This window comes from Lagopus muta, chromosome 1, assembly GCF_023343835.1.
Source record: "Lagopus muta isolate bLagMut1 chromosome 1, bLagMut1 primary, whole genome shotgun sequence".
NCBI lineage: Eukaryota > Metazoa > Chordata > Aves > Galliformes > Phasianidae > Lagopus > Lagopus muta.
Window position 1 is genome coordinate 104652676 of NC_064433.1, and position 20568 is coordinate 104673243.

Consider the following 20568-nt stretch of genomic DNA (forward strand, 5'->3'; position numbering starts at 1 on the left):
GACTATTGGTAGGGGACAGAGAAGGGAAAACTTAAAAAAAAAACCAAAAACAAAACCTACAAACCCAAACAAAAAACACTACTAGCATTGATTTTTTCCCCTTTAATTTCTTATGGGTGAAAAACAGCAGCAAGGGAGATCACCCATAGATGTCATTGACATTTATAATGAGGGCAGGGCAGCCAAGATTTGTGCGTCAAGACCGTCCGTTTAGAAATTGCTGATGGGAACATTTTACTCAACTGGATCAAAAAACCTCTCAAGTCCCAGGAGCTTCACAGGCCATTTGTGCTGAGGTACAGAAGATCTTTAAATTCTGGTTACAGAACTACTTGAAAGTGTACACTAGTTTACTTCTGAAATACATTACATTTCTTTATCTTCCATGGGTTTAGAAGTCAGGAATTCGTGTGTTAGAACTGAATGACTTGTCTTTTTCTTGTTTGATTCTTCTGAACTATTTCCATAGAGACTTTGGCTTCATACAGTGGAATTGGTTCATCCAGCTGAGGCCTAAAATGGAACAGAATGTCAGACTGGTTTGCTGAGCATGCTCAGATAAATAGCAACATTCTAGGACTACTGCTATAGACTTTACTTTCACTATGTAAACTTTACTCCTTAAACACAACAAATGTTTTACTGCTTTGCTTGGATAGGCAAAAGAATGAAAGGGCCCTAAAGCAAATAGGAATCAGAAGATAAATATACATCTTTCTAATGATGAGGAAAAGGTGGCGGTGGGAAAACTTCTGCTCTACAGCAATACTGTTAGCCCACATTAATAGGAAGGATCTTTCATTCTCACCTCATTATGGCTCTATCTAATAAGGCTGTCACTCTTCTTACAAAGGAATATCAGACAGAGCTATCGAATTTTACAGTCAACCCCATTTCTCAGTCAGACACACTGCTGAGCAGTCAGATATATGCTCTTCCTCCACCAAGAAAAGAATGCGCTGCCTCTGCTAAATTTTGCCATCAGCAAAATCAGAGATTTTACCAAGTTTCCCCAGGCTTAGCCTGCTACATTATAAACAGATCACAAACAGTTCCACATAAGCTATTTGAGGCATCCTTTCCTCAACATCCCAACTTAGATCTGCTATGCTGGCAAGAGATTTCTACTCAATAAAAATAAAAGCAATCATCTTTCTTACCTGAAAATACCACTTGATAATTTCTCCATTATATCTTCTAAGATGCGTATCTACGAGCTCTGTCAAGGTAACAGCGTATCTACAGATAATTCTTTCAACACTTGGGTTTGCTGCTAAGAGCCCACTGTTCACATGAAACCAGCAGGATCGAGACAAAACAAAAATGAACTGTAACTCTGTTAGACCTGATCTACGCAAGTGTTGATATATCAGAATAACCTTTCCTGGCTTGTAGAAATGAAAAAAAGAATTATTATAAAAAAGATAAAGCAAAGAGTTACAGTATGCAAATGCAGTCTACAGGAAGCAAAGTAAAGCACAGCACTAAGTAATGAGAATGGCAACTGCACACTTGTTGCACACTGAAGACAACTGACTTTGGTACTGATTAAACTACCCCTACCGTTCGTGCAGAAGTTTGAGACAAAAAAAACGGCAACAGAACAAAGTTAGGAGTGCAGCAGAGCTTATAAATCCTTGGAGCAACATTGTACACCTTTAAAGGAATCTCCGTGCTAATGCATAACATTCGAAGCGATGCAACAGATAATTTTGTATTTAGTGCCCACATGAAACTCTGAAAAAATAATCTTCCTTTTTTCATCTTAAGAGCAACCTGGTTAACATTTGAAGCTCAAGGCATTTGAAAAAGATCACCTTGTGATTTCTTCAGCGTCAGTGCCATAGAGTCAAGAATCTCACAAGATACAGAGCTATCAAAAAGCAGACTTTTTCTTTGCAGCTTTTAAAGAAGTGGTGATAAAAGGTGCTGTTGTTATTAGGAGAGACAATAGAAGAAGATGTGTTTTAGTCAGCTTACTTTAAATTCAACAAAAGTACCAAAAGATAACACTATGTTTGATAACCTATATCCCATAAATAGATCCCTCAGTGTGCCTGCCCTTGCCTAATCTACTTTGCAGTTCAGTGGAGGAGGGGAGGACTTCTTCGCAGTATAGTCAGTCCTTTGACAAGCCTAATGACTTAATCCTCACCTGCCTCTGCTGCTCTGCTAAGCTGCAAAAGTGATTCAGCAGATCTCAATCTGCAGTGCAGAACAGGGAGGGTCCTTAAAGCCACAACCATTCCAGGAAGCAACCCACTGAGCACTGCCCTGTCAGCAAAAAGCTCCAGGTCCACCTCCTTAAGGCCACACGTGGGTAATGCAAATGAAGGCAGCACACCTCTGTCCACACCCACATCTTCCCTCAATTAAATGTTACGCACACAACACTGCAGATAACAGAGAGATTACGAAGCTGAAATATTTTAACATGTACAGTTCATCTGATTGCATTAACATTTACAGGTGATACATCTCAACACAACCGAAAATATACATATGTCCAAAATACTTTATGTACAATGTAAAAACTTGTAGGGCTTCACTTAATTGCCTCAAACAAAACCACTGTTTTTTCCAGAATGCATTTTTGCCTTTCACCATTACTTTTTACTTCTTATTTAGAAAGTATGCAGAGACTAGCTTTAAATACAAAGGTTACACTGAAGTTACACTGTATGCTGCTGTGCTGACCTTAAGCCTGAGGTCACAGGAGGGAACAGAAGATGATTTATTAGTAAATGTGTTACATTTCCATCCATTCCTTAGCAGTCACTACTCAAAACTATCATCAAAAGGATATAGAGATACTTCCCCTGCTCTATATTGGACAAGTTCCATATCTCCTCATTTAGAAAGGAGACTGTGGCTCCTTTAAGAAACAAGGAATGACTGTCTGGAGGATCCAGCTTAAACAGAATGAAGAAATGTGTTATTTAGTTACATTTTCCTGTACAAAAATAAAGATTAAATGGTTAATTTATATTTATGGTTATAAAACAAACAGACAATAGTTAATAGCCAAGCAATAGTTAATAGCCAAGCTAATTAACTTATTACATTAGAGAAGGGAGTTCCAAAATTGTCACAAAGGAAAATATTAAAAAAAAAAAAAAAAAAGAGCATTACTAAACTGGAATGCTTTTCATTTTCTGGCCATGAAAATTGATGTCATTTAATAGAGGGTAGCCATTCAGCCACGTACTGCAGTATAAACAAACCTGGTGATCGATACAGTCTCTTTACCTGCAGATTTCTCTCTGTTGTTATCCAGTTTCCCCCAACACCAAGAAGAGTGATGATATCATGCTTATGAGGCAATAACTGGGATTTTGAAGCTGATTCATCTTCAGCACTATATAATTTTACTGGAAAAATAGAAGGACATCCAAGCTCAGAAGAAAACAATCGTCATCAAAAATGAAATGCTTATCTTTTCTCATATGAAAAACATGCATCTTGGGGTTCTTTCAGTCTCATGACTTCAGATACAAAAGAGTTGCAGTATATTCACCTGAACACACACTGTGTGACGGCTGCCTGCAACAGAACTAGAATTCAGTTCCGCTGTTGGCCTCATGGGGCTATCAGAGACAGCAGAAGATTCAGGAAATTCAATACAATCTGCTTTCAAGGTATTTCAGTGGGACTAAGTAGTTCTTTAATTACTGCAACCAGACTTCTCAGCTATTCCGACTGTTGTAGAAAGATGATCTCTAAGGTAGCGTAAACAGTGATGTCACAGATGTACTTCTAAACACCACTTCTTTTCAGCTCTAAGTAGAGAAGAAGCATTTCAGACCAATTTACTGATCCCTAATATTTCGAGATACTTCCACTAGAGGTAATACAAGGATCTTTCTGAAGGAGGTCTGCTGAGTAAAGACACCTCCATAAAATTACATGGGATCAAGTGATGACAAGGTTTTGAGGTGATGTAACTTCCACATTTACTACTTGGAAATAAAACACTTGGTGCTACTCTGAGGACCAGGTTCACATCAGTTACATACCTCCAGCATCTACAACAATATCCACTCCCAGGCCACCTGTTTCTTCCAAGCAGCTTTCTGCCACATCTATCTTTCCATTTGACACATCGATCACCCGAGCTAGACAAAGCAATACATTCAGCTGGTTACAAGAAAGCCACAGAGCCACCGAGTTCAGATTCACAGCAGAATGAAGATCTCCCATTTTCTGTATTATGAAAGTTTGTAGTTAAGTCAGAAAGCCCAATCAATGTTTTTTTCATTTCCCAAAACAGGGAAAACCAAAATGAAAACATTGATTAAATTTAACTGAGAAGAAAAACTTCATTTACTTTTTTTTTTTTTTTGTATAAACAGACTTCAATATTTCTTCCTAACATGCAATTTCATCTTCAACATCAGAAGTAAGTGCGTAAAACCCAATAAGCTCAGTCACTAATGAGCTGCTGACTTGACTTTTCTGATGACTGCAGCAAGATTTTTAATCTCATTATATCCATCTTCTTTTTAAAATAATGCTTAGCAGCATCACCCCCTATCTCATGGCACGGATAAGCTGATTAAAGGTATTACCTAATGCATTATTTTTAAAATAAGTGAACGGCCCTCTGGGTCATTAAATAAATATGCAGCTAGAAGTCTCTGCATCTCCTTTTGAGATATTCCTGATCTGAAAGTCACTAATGCATTTTTTTCCTCAGGTATGAACGACATCGTACTTACAGATGGATATGAAAAGAAATGAAGGCACCAGGAAAAAGGGCAGAGAAGTAGAAGTTTCTTCTATAGAAACTATAAAGGCCAAAGACTTCTTGACAAAATGACAATTGCAATAATGAAATTTAGAGGCTCATTTCCAAAGCACGATGAACTAAACTCAAATTTGCCAAGTGCACTCACTAAAGGCTGCTGCATACCTTCTTGAATTTAAGCATGGGGACGAGGAATGAAAAGAAGAAAGATTGCAAGAAACTGATCATTCAGAAGAATATTAAGAAATACTCCTTTTCCCCCCTCTGTTCAAATACTAAGATGTACGCAAATTGTATCACTTAGTATTTTTCACTGCAATCAAATTATCTGGCCAAAAACAACAGACACGGTCATAACTTCATAGTCATTTCATACCAACATTTCCTGTATTCAAATTAAAAACAAACAAACAAAAAACCCATAACCTTCCAATACTTGAAGGGAACATATAAACAGGAGGGGCAAGGCTGTTTAATAGGGTGGATAGTGATGGGACAAGGGGGAATAGTTTTAACCTGAGCCAGGGGAGGTTTAGGTTAGATATTAGGAGGAAGTTTTTCACTCAGAAGGTGGTGAGGCACTGGAACAGGTTGCCCAAGGAGGCTGTGGATGCCCCATCCCTGGAGGCATTCAAGGCCAGGTTGGATGTGGCTCTGGGCAGCCTGGTCTAGCATTAAATGTGGAGGTTGGTTGCCCTGCATGTGACAGTGGGGTTGGAGCTTCATGATCCTTGAGACCCCTTCCAACCCAAGCCATTCTATGATGCGCCTGTGTGGATTTACATATTTCTTATATAAATCTTTCATTTTCTAACATTAACTTATCACATTGTTTAATATTTTGCCTCTAGTCTGAAATGTGGGCATCAGCATACTTCCCCCCTTTGTACTGTAAAAGTATTTACTCCACAGATTACTGAAAAAAATACAAAAGATAAAAAAATCTATACACACGAATCTGCAGGGTTCTAAAAGGAACAATGACATTCCCAACACAACACTTGGCAGCACCCTGCTGAAGATCATTAAGGTCAGACAGCAAAAAGTGCCTCTCTCCCTCCTGTTGTGCAAGAAACTCTGCACAGCACTTCATTTCCTGCTGCATTATCAGCACTCCAAAGCTACTACGGGAAGAGCTACAAGTTTGCTTGGTAGGCTAGAAATGAATCACTCTCCAGCAGTGCAGATGTGTGAACGTGCAGCCCCAGAATGCACATGCATTCTATGTTGGCTCTGTGCTTCCACTGCCAGTTTTGTTCTCAGGAGCCAGAAAGGAATTCAAATTGACAAGAACTCTGTTCTCTCAGTGTCTAAAGAACAGCTGTCTGGCTTATTTCATCGCTCTGCTAGCTTATGATTCTTGAGCCAGCAGGGAGAACATAGGGACAATAGGAAGTGCACCTGCATGTCAGCAATGCCTGGTTTTAGCAAGTCACTCAGACCTATAGCTGGGATTTGAGAACAGCTGTAATTCTCCACTCGGAAAGCCAAGACTGCAAATAGTTTTGCTAAGCAAAACAACAAAAGAGAAAGGAATCGGAGTCAGAGACAATTGGCATTATCTTCTGAAATCACATCTCGTCTTAACTCTTATGTATTTTCACGTGACTGTAATTCATGCAGATGTAACTGACTCCATGGAACTACTCGTAAATCAAGACATTCTTACAACAGCCACCACTGCTTTTATGCATACTTCTTCAAATGACAAAAAAAAAAATCGTGCATTTAAGAATTTAAACCTGTTGATTATACTGCATCAGACTCATCCTTTCGAAGAGGAAGCATCAGAAACTAGTTTTAACCTCTTGTTCACTTTACATCAGACTTCATGGGCTGCAATTAATCTGGAATCTGTGTATCTACTGTAATGCTATCCTTTATTTTAGAACAGTCTGGATAAAGAAATATTCTACTCTCCTCAACTCTGCAGCACTGGAATACAAAAAGTTGATCAGAAAAGATGCTGGTAGCTTTTACTGAGCCTTTTCCCACATTTCAAGTAGCATGCTTATTTTGAAGGAGAAAAAGAGAAAACCTGAAGTATCAGGATAGAAATAGAAGTCATGGGTGAATGCAAGTATTTTCTTTAATGCAAAGCTCCTTTAGCAAACGAAAAGTCATAGAATCACAGAATGGCCTGGGTTGACAAGGACCACAATGATCATCCAGTTTCAACCTCCTGCTGTGTGCAGGGTCACCAACCAGCAGACCAGGCTGCCCAGAGCCACATCCAGCCTGGCCTTGAATGCCTCCAGGGATGGGGCATCCACAGCCTGCTTGGGCAACTTGGTGCCCAAGTGCATCCAGTGATCCAGTGCATCACCATCCTCTGTGTGAAAAACTTCCTCCTAACATCTAATCTAAACCTCTCCTGTCTCAGTTTAAGACCATTCCCCCTTGTCCCATCACTATCCACTCTCATAAACAGCCAACAAAGCATTTGAGCATCCAGCTACTGTAAAACATGCATCATTTTACAGCTGCAACAGTACTTGAAACAGCTGCCACACAGCTTGATAAAATGCTACTAGAAGAAATTGGAGTCTGATTAAGAATTGATCTCAAGCACATAATTATATGTGAACTCTGGTTCGGGTACATAGATTACAGCCTGTGATACTTGTGATCATAATGCTTTCTTCTTGTTCACAAGCAACAATTTTATCAAGTGAAAAGGTTTTTGAGCGGCTAGGCCAAAAGTCAGCACTAAAGTCAGCACTACGTGAGATGGAAAGTACTCAGAGAGTCATCACCATAATGATGAATAACGGAGAATTAAAAATTAAATTAAAAATAAAAATTCCATTAAGTACTGAAAGAGAATTTAAATATATATAGAGTACAAAATAAGTTTTAAAACTATTTAATTAAACTATTTATAAACCTGTGTTTCAGTTTTCAGCTATTGAAATAAGCCTCCAGAGTAAAAGAACTTCAGGAAGTCCTCCTTATGCTTAAACTTCAGTACTGAAGAACACAACTTACCCACAGCAGGTCTAAGCCTCTCCAGGTACTGCTTATCTTCAAGACTGTAGGCAGTAGATATTACTTTAGCTCCTCTATGCTGTGCTAACTGAATAGCTATCATACCAAATGGCTGGAGACAAAACAAACAACAACAAACAACAAAGAAGCAGATAGGCTTATTTACAGCAAGAATTTAAGACAGGTTGTATTGCAAGGACAGTCAGGAGAAGTCAGAAGAATATCTAAAAGTGAATTAACATCTTTAATAAAATCTGAATATTCACAGACCTGCCTTCAGTTTCAAATGAAGCCAAAGAATCTTCTTCCTTGACTGGAAAGCTATGAATACATTTAGGAGCTAACTAGGTCTCCTTCTCAACAAAATAGCTGAAAAATGTAAGTACTGTAGCTGCAATTGTAACTTCTAGCTTTGCACTCACTTGATTGTTGAAGGAACCAAGAAAACAGCTCCATCTGCATTTATGTTAACAAATCTTGGCTGTGGCAAGCTCCACATCCTCATCAGCAGTAAGGATTGCAGAAATGCAAATGAAATTATTTATATCTAAAGAAAGTTAAAAAGCATCGGTGGGATAGGAATGAAAACTTAAGGCACTTTCCCCCAGTTTCACCTGAAGGCTTAGCGTAAAACTATGTCAAAGTAAAACAGCAGAAAAGAACTACCTCCTCACTGCCCACACAACATGCAAAGATTATATTCTTGACTCAGCATCTCATGGGGGAGGGCCCTTCCACTAACCCATCAAGCTCAGGGCACCGACAGGAAAAGAACAGAGTTTGATAAGCTCAGTATGCTGTAAAAAATCCAATGTTTCTGGTGATAAGACAGTTGCTATGGCAGAGGCCATCCCTACTGAAACTGTTTTATTATGACACAGTTGTTACCTACACTGGCTCCGTCCATGACAAGGACACTTTTTCCAGGAGAGACTTGTGAAAGGTAGTGTAAAGCTGTGTATGCTCGGACACCATCACGAACAGTCGCCGCTGCTTCCACCCAGCAAACTTTTTCTGGTTTATGAACTAAATGACAGAAAGAAAAATAAAATCAGACACAGAAAAAGAGAAAAGCAACAAATTCCCAACGTTTCACTCGAGATGGTAAGAGTGTTTTCCAGTTTTATCCACATGCTTAAACACGTAGGGAGGTAGAACTAGTGAACAGCTTTGTAAACCAGAAACTCCAAGTTCGAGCATCATTTTTAATGTAGGCAATTTATATGACTTAACAGAGAGCTTGACAATAAGTGAGAAAATCACCACAGACCAGCCAAAAGTCTGGCATAGAACTGCACGGGCAAGCATCATCCTTTTGAGGCACCAGAAAGGAAGATTTGAAAAGCCTGGTCTACCTCTACAAGCTCTTTAGAACTGACAGTTAAGTCTGAACTAGAGGAGCTATGTAACAACATCAGCAATGCAATCTCCTGAGAACATTTATCCACATGCAGGAAAAAAATTCTAGGAATTATCATCAGCACCAACTCTCTTGTGCCAGTAACTACCCAGCACAAAGTAAAGCACTGACAGTTAAAAAAGGGGAGGAAAAAAACAGAAAAGAAGAAAAAGGCAAACATTTTCAGCCTATAGCAATTGCAAATAGTTATAAGACAGCAAAGATCTCTATATTTGGAGTTTTAAGTATTAGAAGGAACAAAGCTTTTGCATCCCCATGAGTCCATAGCTTCCTTTGCAAAAACTGCCAAAGCCAGTCAGAAAGACTTTTTTCCCAAGCAAGTTCACATAAACAAGTATTTTTTATCCCATGCATATAAAAAAAAATAAAACAACCATGGAATTGATCTTTTTATCACATTTTAAACAGTAAAATAAGGATTTAGCATTGACACAAACAAACTTAAAGGAGTCCCCTTCTAACTGTAGAAACTGAGATCACGGATAGTCATAAAAATACAACAGAAGCAAAGTTGAGCAAGACCAGCTTACTAAAGTAACACAACAAGTGGTTGGGAGAAGCACAGAGATTCCTCAATTCAGTGTTCCATACATAAAGACACTCTATGCCCAAGAAGTGGGAGCTGGAAAGTCACAGCAGTTGAAAAGAACATTTCAATACAGGGTTTTCCAGGATCCTCAATCCCTAAAAATTCCTTTCTCCAATTTATAGCCTCCTAATTTTATCCCATCTGTTAACATAATCACAACGATGATTATCATCGTTCAATCATGACGATCCTGGATTGGATCAAACTGAGGAAAAAATGCAAATTTTTTTACTTAATTCTTTTTGATAGGTGAGGCGTGGAAAAGAAGGAAAGTAAAAGTCAAGCAATGGGAAGGGAATTTAGAAGGAAATAAAAAAAAGATGAGTCTGCTTGAATGGCTTAGGCAAACATTAACCCATTAAATGATAACAGGAAAGAAAAAGATTCTGAAAGTACATAGTATTCAGTGCTTTTATGAATAGGTAGGCAGGATGCCTGGATGCTGCTAGAAAATGTATTTAGAAGTTGAAATTACTTAGCTCCCTATTAGAAAAGCCAAACCGAGTGCCAAAAGTACAGTAAGATATATTAGCAAAATATATAAACAACATACCCAAATAATGCTCATGAACTAGAACAACTTCACAAAGACCAGACTCTTCAGAATCCAGGGGCAAAATTCCTGGGGAAAAGAAGAGTAAACGTATTTAATTTCAAACAGACATACACTATAACCAAAATGAGCTGCCAGGGAGATGGTGGAGTCACCGACCCCAGAGGTGTTCAAGGAACGTTTGGACTTTGTGTTGGGGGACATGGTTTAGTGAGAGCTATTGGTGATCAGTGGATGGTTGGACTGGGTGATCCTGTGGGTCTTTTCCAACCTTGGTGATTCTATGATTCAAAACAAGCTCCTAATGAAATTGTCCATTCCACTTGGGCTGTGGTTCTATTATTCTCTTTTCAGACATACAGTAGTTTAAGAGAACTTGGTAAGGTAAGAGCCTGTAACCTCAATAGGGAAGAGAGCACAAGACTGTTTCAGAGGTACTCCAAACAGCACTTTGAGGTCAGGGAGATAAAGAATTGGGACATTTTTGCTACAAGCACTGCTAATTTTTGTCAGGTCATGTTTGAACACACTTCACATTCCTCTCTGATTAGTGCTCTGCTTTCTGCTCTGGGCCATGGCTAACAGGAAAGAAAATCAGGCCCTCATATTGCAGACCAAGCAACACTACGGCTACAGTCACCAGGATGGAAGACCAGAGGTAAGGATGCCATTGGCAAGAGCAATTAAAAAAAAAAGGGACAGAAAGGAGCAGAGGAAGAACAATCAAGAATAAGTGACAGTAAGTTTTAAAAAGTTAGAATGCAGAAGAGGAATCAAAGGTAAAAAACACCTGAAGATGGCAGAAAGCAAACACAGAATGGACAAGAAGAAGAGTTACGACAAACTTTCGGCCAAAAAAGAAGGTGCATAAGCAATAGTTTCTGGTAGCCAATCAGTCTTCTGAAGTTGTGCATCCTTTTTCCTTGGTAAGATGCTTAATACTGCCCCCTTCATCCCCCATTCAAATCTTACACTTCATTTAGCTCAAACCAAGGGCTTCATCAGATAATCCTCAGCAAACCTGGCTGATATTTCCACCAAATTGTCATAACTTCCACTCAAAAATGATGGGCTCAGGATTCATTTTCAAATCTCTCAAAGTTTTTTGTTTGTCCTTTAATAGAATGACAATAAAGTGCCTAGAAGATAGCTTCAGGAGCTAGTAATAATGCAAGAAGGGCAAGAATCTCAGAACGCACTTTCTTTGCAACATCACCATCAATTCCATTTCACTTTTCAACTTAGTTATCCCCTGTTTAAAGCAATATACAGGATGCTAACATCTATGAACAACATTCCTAAGAAATCCCTCCTCTATCCTAAAGCACTTAGATTTTGATGATTAATACAATATCGTATTTTAAATATTAACAAGGATATCCTTATAGTAAATTAAAACAGCCTTGGCACCTTGAACAGTTTGCATTCTAAACCTCAAAATAGGAAATGCAAACCAAATAATACATGAAGACGTTCCTTTTCTCAAGAGATGCAAAAGATCTGGTACAAATGTGCTGAAGTGTTAGAAGATAATGTATGTTGCAGCCTCCAAGACACATCACTGTCCACTCACACTGATTCCAGCGTCTCTAAAACCGTGCACAAAAATATGACCCTTACACTGACCAAAGAGATATGGCTTCTTAAATAACTGCACCCTTAACTCAACTCCGTCAATAATGCTTCCAGAAGCTCCAACATCAAGTAGAGACCTTTATGTTATGATGCTATACACACCAAGCATTTGACACAAGTACAAAGTCAGATTTTTCTCCTTATTTGTCAGAAATACTCAACACAGTGTAGGGTTTTCATGCCTTTATTTATTCATTCAGTAACGAGGCATGTAGAACTGCCACTCAAATTGGCTAACTATCATAATATTTAAACAGATATATACTGTGTTTAGGTTCATGTCTGCAAGTAGTTACAGCTGATGTAGCTCTGTTTTCTCCTGTGCTTGTTTTAATGACTAGCAAGGCATAATTGATTTCTAAAAAGGTTCTGAGAGGAAAAAAAAACAACAACAACACAACTAACTTTGACAAGTCAATAATAAATCTCAGAACAGTTGGTCTGAGTTTTCTCTGTTTATTGTAACCAAGCATAAGGCTATGAAAAAAGAATACATTATATAGATAAATAATCTTATCTGGAAGGTCAAAGAAGGATTAAAAAACCTTCAAAAAGGAGAAACACTTGCTATGATTTTAGGTACAGATTAAAGATGTAACATACCAGGTAGTTGCAGTGAACACAGTATGATTTTCACACAAAAGAGTAGATTTATAAATAAAGACAATATCACCACATTATTTCTCATGAACTCAGAAGCACATAGCGGGACTGTAGTCCTTGACAGTAGGACAGGCTTTTTTATGCAATTTAGATAAAGATATGTTTCTGACAACTGCAACGTTTGGGACAGTTTGATGTTATTAAGTACAGACATAACCAAACCATTTGGTGGTAGCTATATATATATATTTTTTCAAATCTGTTCATTTATTAATTCAAAATAAGCTCTCAACAATAACTGGGAAGCATAGTTGTTAGAAAAAATATTTACTACAGGAAAAGATATTTCACTCCTGTGTTTCATCTTTACAGCATCTATATTGGATACATAAGGATGAACAACTGTTTGATAAGCAATGCTGTGAGATTGTGTTTAAAAACACAGTGTTTAAAAACAAAGAAGAGGGCTTCTTTTTTTTCAGAGCTAAAAATATTTAATGCTGTTTTTCTTTGTCTTCCCCTTTCCAGAACTGTAATTTTGATTCTTCTGTAGCTGCATTTGCAAACATTCAGTATTGAAATATAAAAAAAAAACCCAACACAGTCAACTTGGATAAACACATAAATCAGACAAAATGAATCTGCTTTTCTCACAAACCCAGAATAGATTCCATAACCGATTCCATTTCCTTACAGTCAGGCTGACACTGAAGCAGCTCAAATGCTTCAAATCATTTTCTGTATTTGAATAAGAATGAAATCAAGCCTTATTTCACAAAATAAATAAATAAATAAATAAAATACCCACAGAAACAAACAAAAACCTTAACACCTTCCCACAGTCACTTAGACCGTCACTCGTGTCACTTGGCTTTCTCAGACACGCAGATTGGTTTTCTAGGGTGTTTTTTCCTTAATTACTTACTGAAACTGCATTCTTTCAGCTACCACAAAAGGTGATGGAAACAAATATTTTAGAATATTCAACAGATGCAGCATGTGAGTCAGATTTTTAACCAAACGAGCAATGCTATTCACAATAATGATACTACTCATAGTTCAAAGTAATTTGTGTTACAAGACTTGAAAATGCTTTGCCATAATTGTGCTGCTTTAACATTGGCAAGCCATTTCTGCATCCCATAATTGGAATGCTATTTCCAACCTTTTAGAATTAGACTTTCTATGGTAAATTAATAATAATAATAATAATCCAAAATTCTGCTAAATCTGAAGCCAATTATAAGAAAGCTCTGCCAAAGTTCTAACAGGAAAAGCCCAATCGCCTCCCATGTGATTGACTTGGAAGTCCATTCTCAACAACAAAAAACCAAACCACAAAAGTACAGTGACTACCACTTGCCCATCTGATGGGCTTTTCTGATAACAATATGTTAGCCACCTCCTAGAGGGCTCAGAAAACAGAGGCTCCATCTTAAGCAAAGGAAGTGAGGAAAAAATCCGCTTTCATGAGCTGCAATAAGAAGTATTTTAATGTACAGTAAAAACAAAGACTCTAAAAAATAAGCAACTTGAATTAGCATTTCTATTCAAATGTTAGCAAAACACCTGAGAACGTGCATTACTTTTGTTAGCTCAGAAAATCCAGAAGAACTACTGAACCTACCTGTATATTCAAGTCAGAACCACTCGTGACTTTAACCAGGAACTCATTGTGGTGAGCCACAATGTTGTGCAGCATTGTTGTGTGCCAGCAGTAGATGCAGATTTTTACAAGCGTGGCATACATACAGGTTCTTGTTCATCAATGGAGAGAACACATTGCTAATGGTGGCAACTATGTCGAGAAAGTGCTTTGGAGCTGATAGTTTTTTCTGTCCAATGGTGTTATTGTGCTCTTTGTGTCTGTAGTTTCCATGGAAATAAATAGGTGGCATTACTTTTGGAGAAACCTACATAAAGCAGGGTAGTGTTATAAAAACTAATCACTGTCTATCCATTCAGATGGTTGCCTCTACAACACTCACTCTGCATGGCTAACCGGCACATATATTTTATATACATGAATATGCATGCTCGCTGTATATTCTTCAAGATTCAGTGGATGTAGCAGAACTAATACAGATCATGTTAGCTGGAGACCTGAACTTCTGCCTCTAATAACCAAAAACCATCCCTAAGAGAACACTTTCAGATTGAAGTCTTCATTTACAGGAGCTGATTGATGTCATGGCAGACAGAACTTTGAAAATACACATTCAGTTGTAGCTTTAGCAATGACTATAACCTCAGCCATTCATTATAAAATGATTATTAATTGTATTAGTTGATAAAGCAAACGTGTTGACTTACCTGCTACTTCATCATCAGGCTGAAAGAAGGACACCTTTCTCCCAACTCACGAAGAATATATGAACAGAAGGAAGAAAGTACCAGCATAAATATTTACAGCTGAAATTAAGCACACATTTGACAGCACTGCTTATCACTAGCACACACAACTAAAGATACCTTAATGCTAGTGAGGAGTGTACATTTTGTATTGAACATGCACACACTGAAAATGAACCTTTCTTTGGCAGCCCATTCCCAGGTAGATGCAAGCAGACACACATATTTGAAAGATGCAGTCTTTAAACTACGCATCAAAGATGGATATGCAAATGAATCACTGCTGAAGTTCCTGAATGCCTTCACTACTCCAACAAATACTTTTTACTAATTACTTAAAGGTTGCTGCAGCATGCATAGTTAAAGACACTAAGATCTCAATATATTTTCTCTAGAAATCTGCAGTGCATTTTTTTTTTTTAAATGCTCCAAACAGATATGAAGCACTACAGTTTGATTCCATTACTTTCTGTTCAGTACTGTTACTGATCTAAGGAAAGTCTAATTAATGAGACAAATAGTAGATCCTGTTATTAAAGATGTGTACTGTGCAAACACTATTTCTTTATCCTGGATTAACAAGCTTTAATTCTTGCTCCATACTCTCACAAGGAGACTGTACTACTTACCTTCCAATACAACTCCAGAAATTTCTCGACCAACAGGCAGAAGCTCCTTTTCCAATTTCACTTCTGACAGGAGCTAAATAAAAATACTGGTTGAATTTTCTCACCAGAGCTCAAGATTTGCATGTTTGTTATGATATTAAAGTGTTTAAGATTTGAAATAGGAAAACTGGGCCACTACCAAAACATTATTAGGGTTAAAAAGCAACAACAAAAAAAGAAGCACACACATTCCTCATTTAATATTAAAAACTTTATTTCTGCATTTAAATTTAGAAGTGTATAAAGGAAAAGAAATAAAAATGGAGCCATCAGCTGACAAGCCAAACTGGGACTTAAAGTCAGTATGCAGGGGATGATAAAAGGGTTTTACTGTAAGAACTCAAATGAAAACTGTGATCTTTCTCCATAGATTAGTAAACAAATTCAGGTGCCTTTTACTTAAAGAGACGTATAAGAACACCACATCAATCCCGCCCCTTGTTTCTCAGCAGTAAAGCCATATCCTCAGATGGCACGCATGGAATTGTGCCAGTTACCAGCTAAGGCATGGGCTTAGAACTCCAATGGAAACTGTAAACACTTCTGGCTTTTACAAAAAAAATATTAAGCAAATACCTTTGTGTCTATCCAGCTCAGCGCACAGGCTCTGACTTGTACTTTCACATCATGGTCTCCTGTAGGAGGAAGGTTTTCCTAGGACAAACAAACATATATCATACAATGTAACATGAACGTGCCAGCAGAATCCTTCTCAAGCTCTTAAAAACACTTTGCCACAGTCCTGACTAGGAAACAGACTGGAGCAAGAACAATAATTTGTTTTCAATAGAAAAGAAACTGATATCACACTGGATTTACAACAGCATTTCAAGAACATGTATAATACTGTTACAAACTGACAACAAGATCTTTCTAAATCTCCACTGTTAATGAAGCTTTTTTTTTTTTTTCCTTTTTCTCCCCTGCAAGTTAAATATGAGATTCTTACCCCAAACCATTTTAATACGTAGTTACCTGTCTAGCAAATACAAAGAGGCAGACTTATAATCTTAAAACTAGGCTGTGGGAGTGGTGGAGAATTTTATGATAATTTTGACATGTGTCTGAGATACTGGGCAATCATATTGAGGTAAATGTTCAAGTAGTCCCAATGATGTCAATGAAACTGCACCAATAAGGATTGGAGTTGTGTTCCACAAATGATGGGCACCTAATATACAAGAAGGTCTAATAAAACTGCCTTGATTATCCCAACTGTTGGTTTTTGGCAGAGAGATCTGCACCGATCTTAAGCAGTTGAGTAGTGCTAATTTAAAACATTTAATTAGATACACTGAGTTCTGAGCTGCTGACTTTGTGCAGTTTTTAAAAAGCGACGTAAATTACTGAAGGCAAAATCATCTATTTCTATCACAGACTGCAGTCTGTGATGTAAACTTCTGTTGGAACTGAAAGCAAAACACGTACCAGAAAGCTGTTACAGCTTTGTTTCTACAGGACGTCTTTCTAAATGTTTAAGCTTCCCTTTATTTATTTTTTAAAAAAATTCCCATCAAACAGCTGCTGCCCTTCTCCAAGGCTTAGCAAGGTGAAGGGGAACTTCAGGAAGAGGAATATTGAGCTGCACTTTTTCCTTACCACCGCTCAGTTAAACACATGGTGTTCATTTAAAGTTGGAAAGGATTTTGCCGGTGAGACTGACCTCCTTCTCCTCAAACAAACCAAAGTGGGCTCTCATTCTTTGTTCCACAAAACAGCCAAGCCATTAGACTGCTGAACTACATGAGTACTGCATTTCTGATTTAAAAAAAAAAACACCAAAAACAACACAAAACCTCAACACTTAGAATCTAAGGGATTTACGTAATTTATGTAAATTCAAGATCACATTTTCTTTTGGATGCATTGTATCTATGGTGCATATCGGTCAGTGAACCAAAGTACTGTTACAATGCACAGAGTAAAATTGCTTTTCTTTAGGAAAAGATCACAAGAATGCAAACCTTGGGAAGAAGAAGAGACAATGAAATGTTTGTGCTGTTAACTTGTTAATGACTTTGTAACTTAAATATGTCAACATTACAATTTGACCAAGCACCATTTAGGGTACTTTGCTATGTAAATTCTTCATCTAAACAACTGTTTTCTCATTACCCAGCTGCTGTTTCATTAACATTTCCTCAGTCAACTGGTTTTCCTTCTTATTTTTTCCAAAATTTATTTTTATTTGGGATCAGGGTTCCACAGCACTGTTCATGGTACAAATATCTGCAGAATTAGCTCCTATCTGAAGAGCTTAAAATAAGCAAGCGGACAGAAAACTAATATATATGGGATTGCAGTCTAAAGATCTAATTTAGCTTGCTTATGGCTATACCACAGCTGATGGGTTTGCCTGTTGGCAGCATCTACGTCTACTCCCTTCTCTCTTCGGTGTTGGAGCCAGTAATCACGAAGCCACCACATTGATGTAAACTAATCTGTAAAAATCAGTAGTTCTCAGCTGGGTAAGTAAGCTGATACGTCACCTTATAACTGCATAACTCTTAGAGCCATTAAAAAGAAGAGACAAAAGAAGTGTTGCTGAGAGGTGAAAAAACCTTTTCAGCTAAAGCACTATTTAATGATCAGTGTAAGTGGATTTAAGATTGCTCACTGAATATGCATCTTGTTATATCATAATCAGCCATCTTATTGCATGCTTCTCTTCCAGCAACTCATTAAACATGCTTCGTTACTGTGAATTTACATCTACTCAAGCAAGATTCTTATCAGAACTACGTTGTTTCATTTTGACATATGGCTCATAGGTATACTTAGCTATCCACGTGACATAAATATACATGGGTATCTGTAGCAATTTATTTGGTGCCTGTAAGAGATTCATTTAAAAACCATGGATTCACATCCTCAAAACCACGTAAGCATTTTTCTACAAACATTCATACTGCATCAATATACATGTGCCAGAATCCTGTTTTAGTCTTACGCCACCAACTTCCATGTATACTTATTCAATTAATACTTACATCAAACTGACAAAGACTGGTCAGCACAGTAGTTTCAACTAGATCTGACAGACAAGTAGTAGTCTCCTTGTTCTTTCAAGTTGCAGGAAGATAGGTTAGCTAGACAGAGGAGACCTATCAATGCTTCTAAGAGAAAGGCTGCACTGTGATTTCAGTCCCCAAAAAGAGCAAAGAACTTACAAGAAAGAAAATTAACAGCAGAGACACTTTGAACATGGTAAATTTCTCAAGCTACATTTCTACTTTTTCAGTGACCAGAAAATCTACTCAAGAGAAGGGAGCATAAAATAAATGAATTCCAGCTTTGCAGCAAGGCAAAAAAGCTGTTTTTAAACGCAGACAGCAAACTGCAAGCAGAAATGTAGCACAGCCCTTGCTAAGTGCTGCATCATGATGGTAAAATGCTTATCTCCTACCTTTATTTACCTGCCTGCTTGCTCAAGGATAACACCAGTTCTTTTTTTACGTTTCACTCCCTTCTTCCACTGAATGATTAATTATGCTGTTATGATTAGAACTCACTCTTTCCTGGAAAATAAAGGTCATTTCCTCTCCGGATGAATTCTGCTGACAATACAAGGCCTTCATGGTGACCTGGAAAAAAGACACAGTAACTGTAATCACGCAGTAAGTACAGAGAAAATAAGCCACTAAAGCTTTGCATTAATTTCTAACCAGAATAGCAATTGTTTGCAAGCAACAGAGACACGACGAGTCCCACAAATAAATTTTAAAACAGATAAAGAGATAAATCATGATAGAATCACAGAACCATAGAATGGCTTGAGTTGGGTTGGAAGGGGCCACAAAGCCCACGCCGCCCCAACCCCTGCTGTGGGCAGGGCTGCCCCCCAGCAGCTCAGGCTGCCCAGAGCCCCATTCAACCTGGCCTCGAGCGCCTTCAGGGATGGGGCACCACAGCTTCTCTGGGCAGCTGTGCCAGCGCCTCAGCTGTTACCTACAATGCATTACATCAGTGTTGTTGACAACAGTGTAGCAACTGCTGGGGACTGAGATGCACTGCATAAGGCAATGGATGATGTGTTAGCCCAGCAGTGGATGGGGAGCATGCCACCCAGCTGAAAGGCACGCAGTTAGAGCAGCTCAGATAAAGACAGCACAAAGGGAAATAAAACTGCTGCAGGAACACCAGGAACCTCACACACAACAAGAATCACAACTCAGGTTTTAGCTCTCCTCTGACATACACTGCTTGCGATGAAGAAGAATCTTTTTGAAAACAGGTTTCTTCAAGTTCCGAGGGGAAGGAGAGCACAGACAGAGGGGGAGCCAGCCCGGCCTCACGTTGGCACCCATCAAGCGGCCCCATCACAGCCATTTCTGTAGCGCAGAGCAACGCGGCTGCCGCGCCAACGCCCGCTCACAACCCGCAGCCGCACCACCGAGCGCCCTTCTCCGGGTACCGCCCGCCCCTCGGGCCGCCAAACGCCCCTGCTATCTCCCTCGGTATTTCTGCACGCGGCAGTCCCCTACACAGAGCCGGAGCCCAACCCGGGGTCGGCAGCCCCACCCAAGGCTCAGGGCCTAAGTACACGGCCGCGCCCGACAGCTCGGGCCCCGCGCCCGGCCGTTGCCATGACGAACCGCTGCTTCCGCCGCCCTCCCACCTCAGCGCCCTTCGGAGAGCGCGGGTCACGCCCTCACGCTCCACCCCACCGAAGCAAGCAGGCTCGCGATTGGGCGCTCGGCGTGAAAGCGGAAACGGGATTGGCTAGGCGCACCATCACTCACCTCTGGCGGGGAGAAGGCGTGAGCCGCAGCGCCCTGCGCGACCCAGCCAGCAGCAAGGAGAATGAAGAGGCGCTGAGTTAATTCCGCAACACAAAGCCGCGCCTCCTCGCGGCCACGGCCCCGCCCCTCTCCCCGCCTTTTAGGCGCGTCCCACTGGAGCCGTGGGGGAAACGGGCTCGGCCACCCTCGCCCCCGTCTCCCCTCGCCGCGCGCTGACCCCCTGGGCGCGAGAGCGAACCCGATTGGCCGGCGGAGGCGGAGTCCCCGCGGA

At 39.3% G+C, this 20568-nt stretch overlaps 1 protein-coding gene across 2 annotated transcripts; it reads right to left on the reverse strand.

The window, feature by feature from the left end:
- Nucleotides 1–87: 87 nt before the first annotated feature.
- Nucleotides 88–20519, reverse strand: CRYZL1 (crystallin zeta like 1). 2 transcript variants are annotated; one of them, XM_048954015.1, is made up of 13 exons: nt 20298–20519; nt 19068–19139; nt 16132–16209; nt 15517–15589; nt 14849–14893; nt 10298–10366; nt 8628–8761; nt 7736–7847; nt 4017–4115; nt 3250–3371; nt 2807–2912; nt 1161–1206; nt 88–513 (listed from the first exon to the last, which is right to left on the reverse strand). In XM_048954015.1, the coding sequence occupies exons 2-13, from the start codon at nt 19131–19133 to the stop codon at nt 414–416; spliced, it is 1050 nt and encodes a 349-aa protein (XP_048809972.1). In that variant the 5' UTR covers nt 19134–19139; nt 20298–20519; the 3' UTR covers nt 88–413. The 2 variants fall into 2 exon arrangements, with proteins under 2 accessions (XP_048809972.1, XP_048809979.1); XM_048954022.1 differs by lacking the exon at nt 20298–20519 and adding an exon at nt 19754–20113.
- Between the last annotated feature and the right edge of the window lie 49 nt (nt 20520–20568).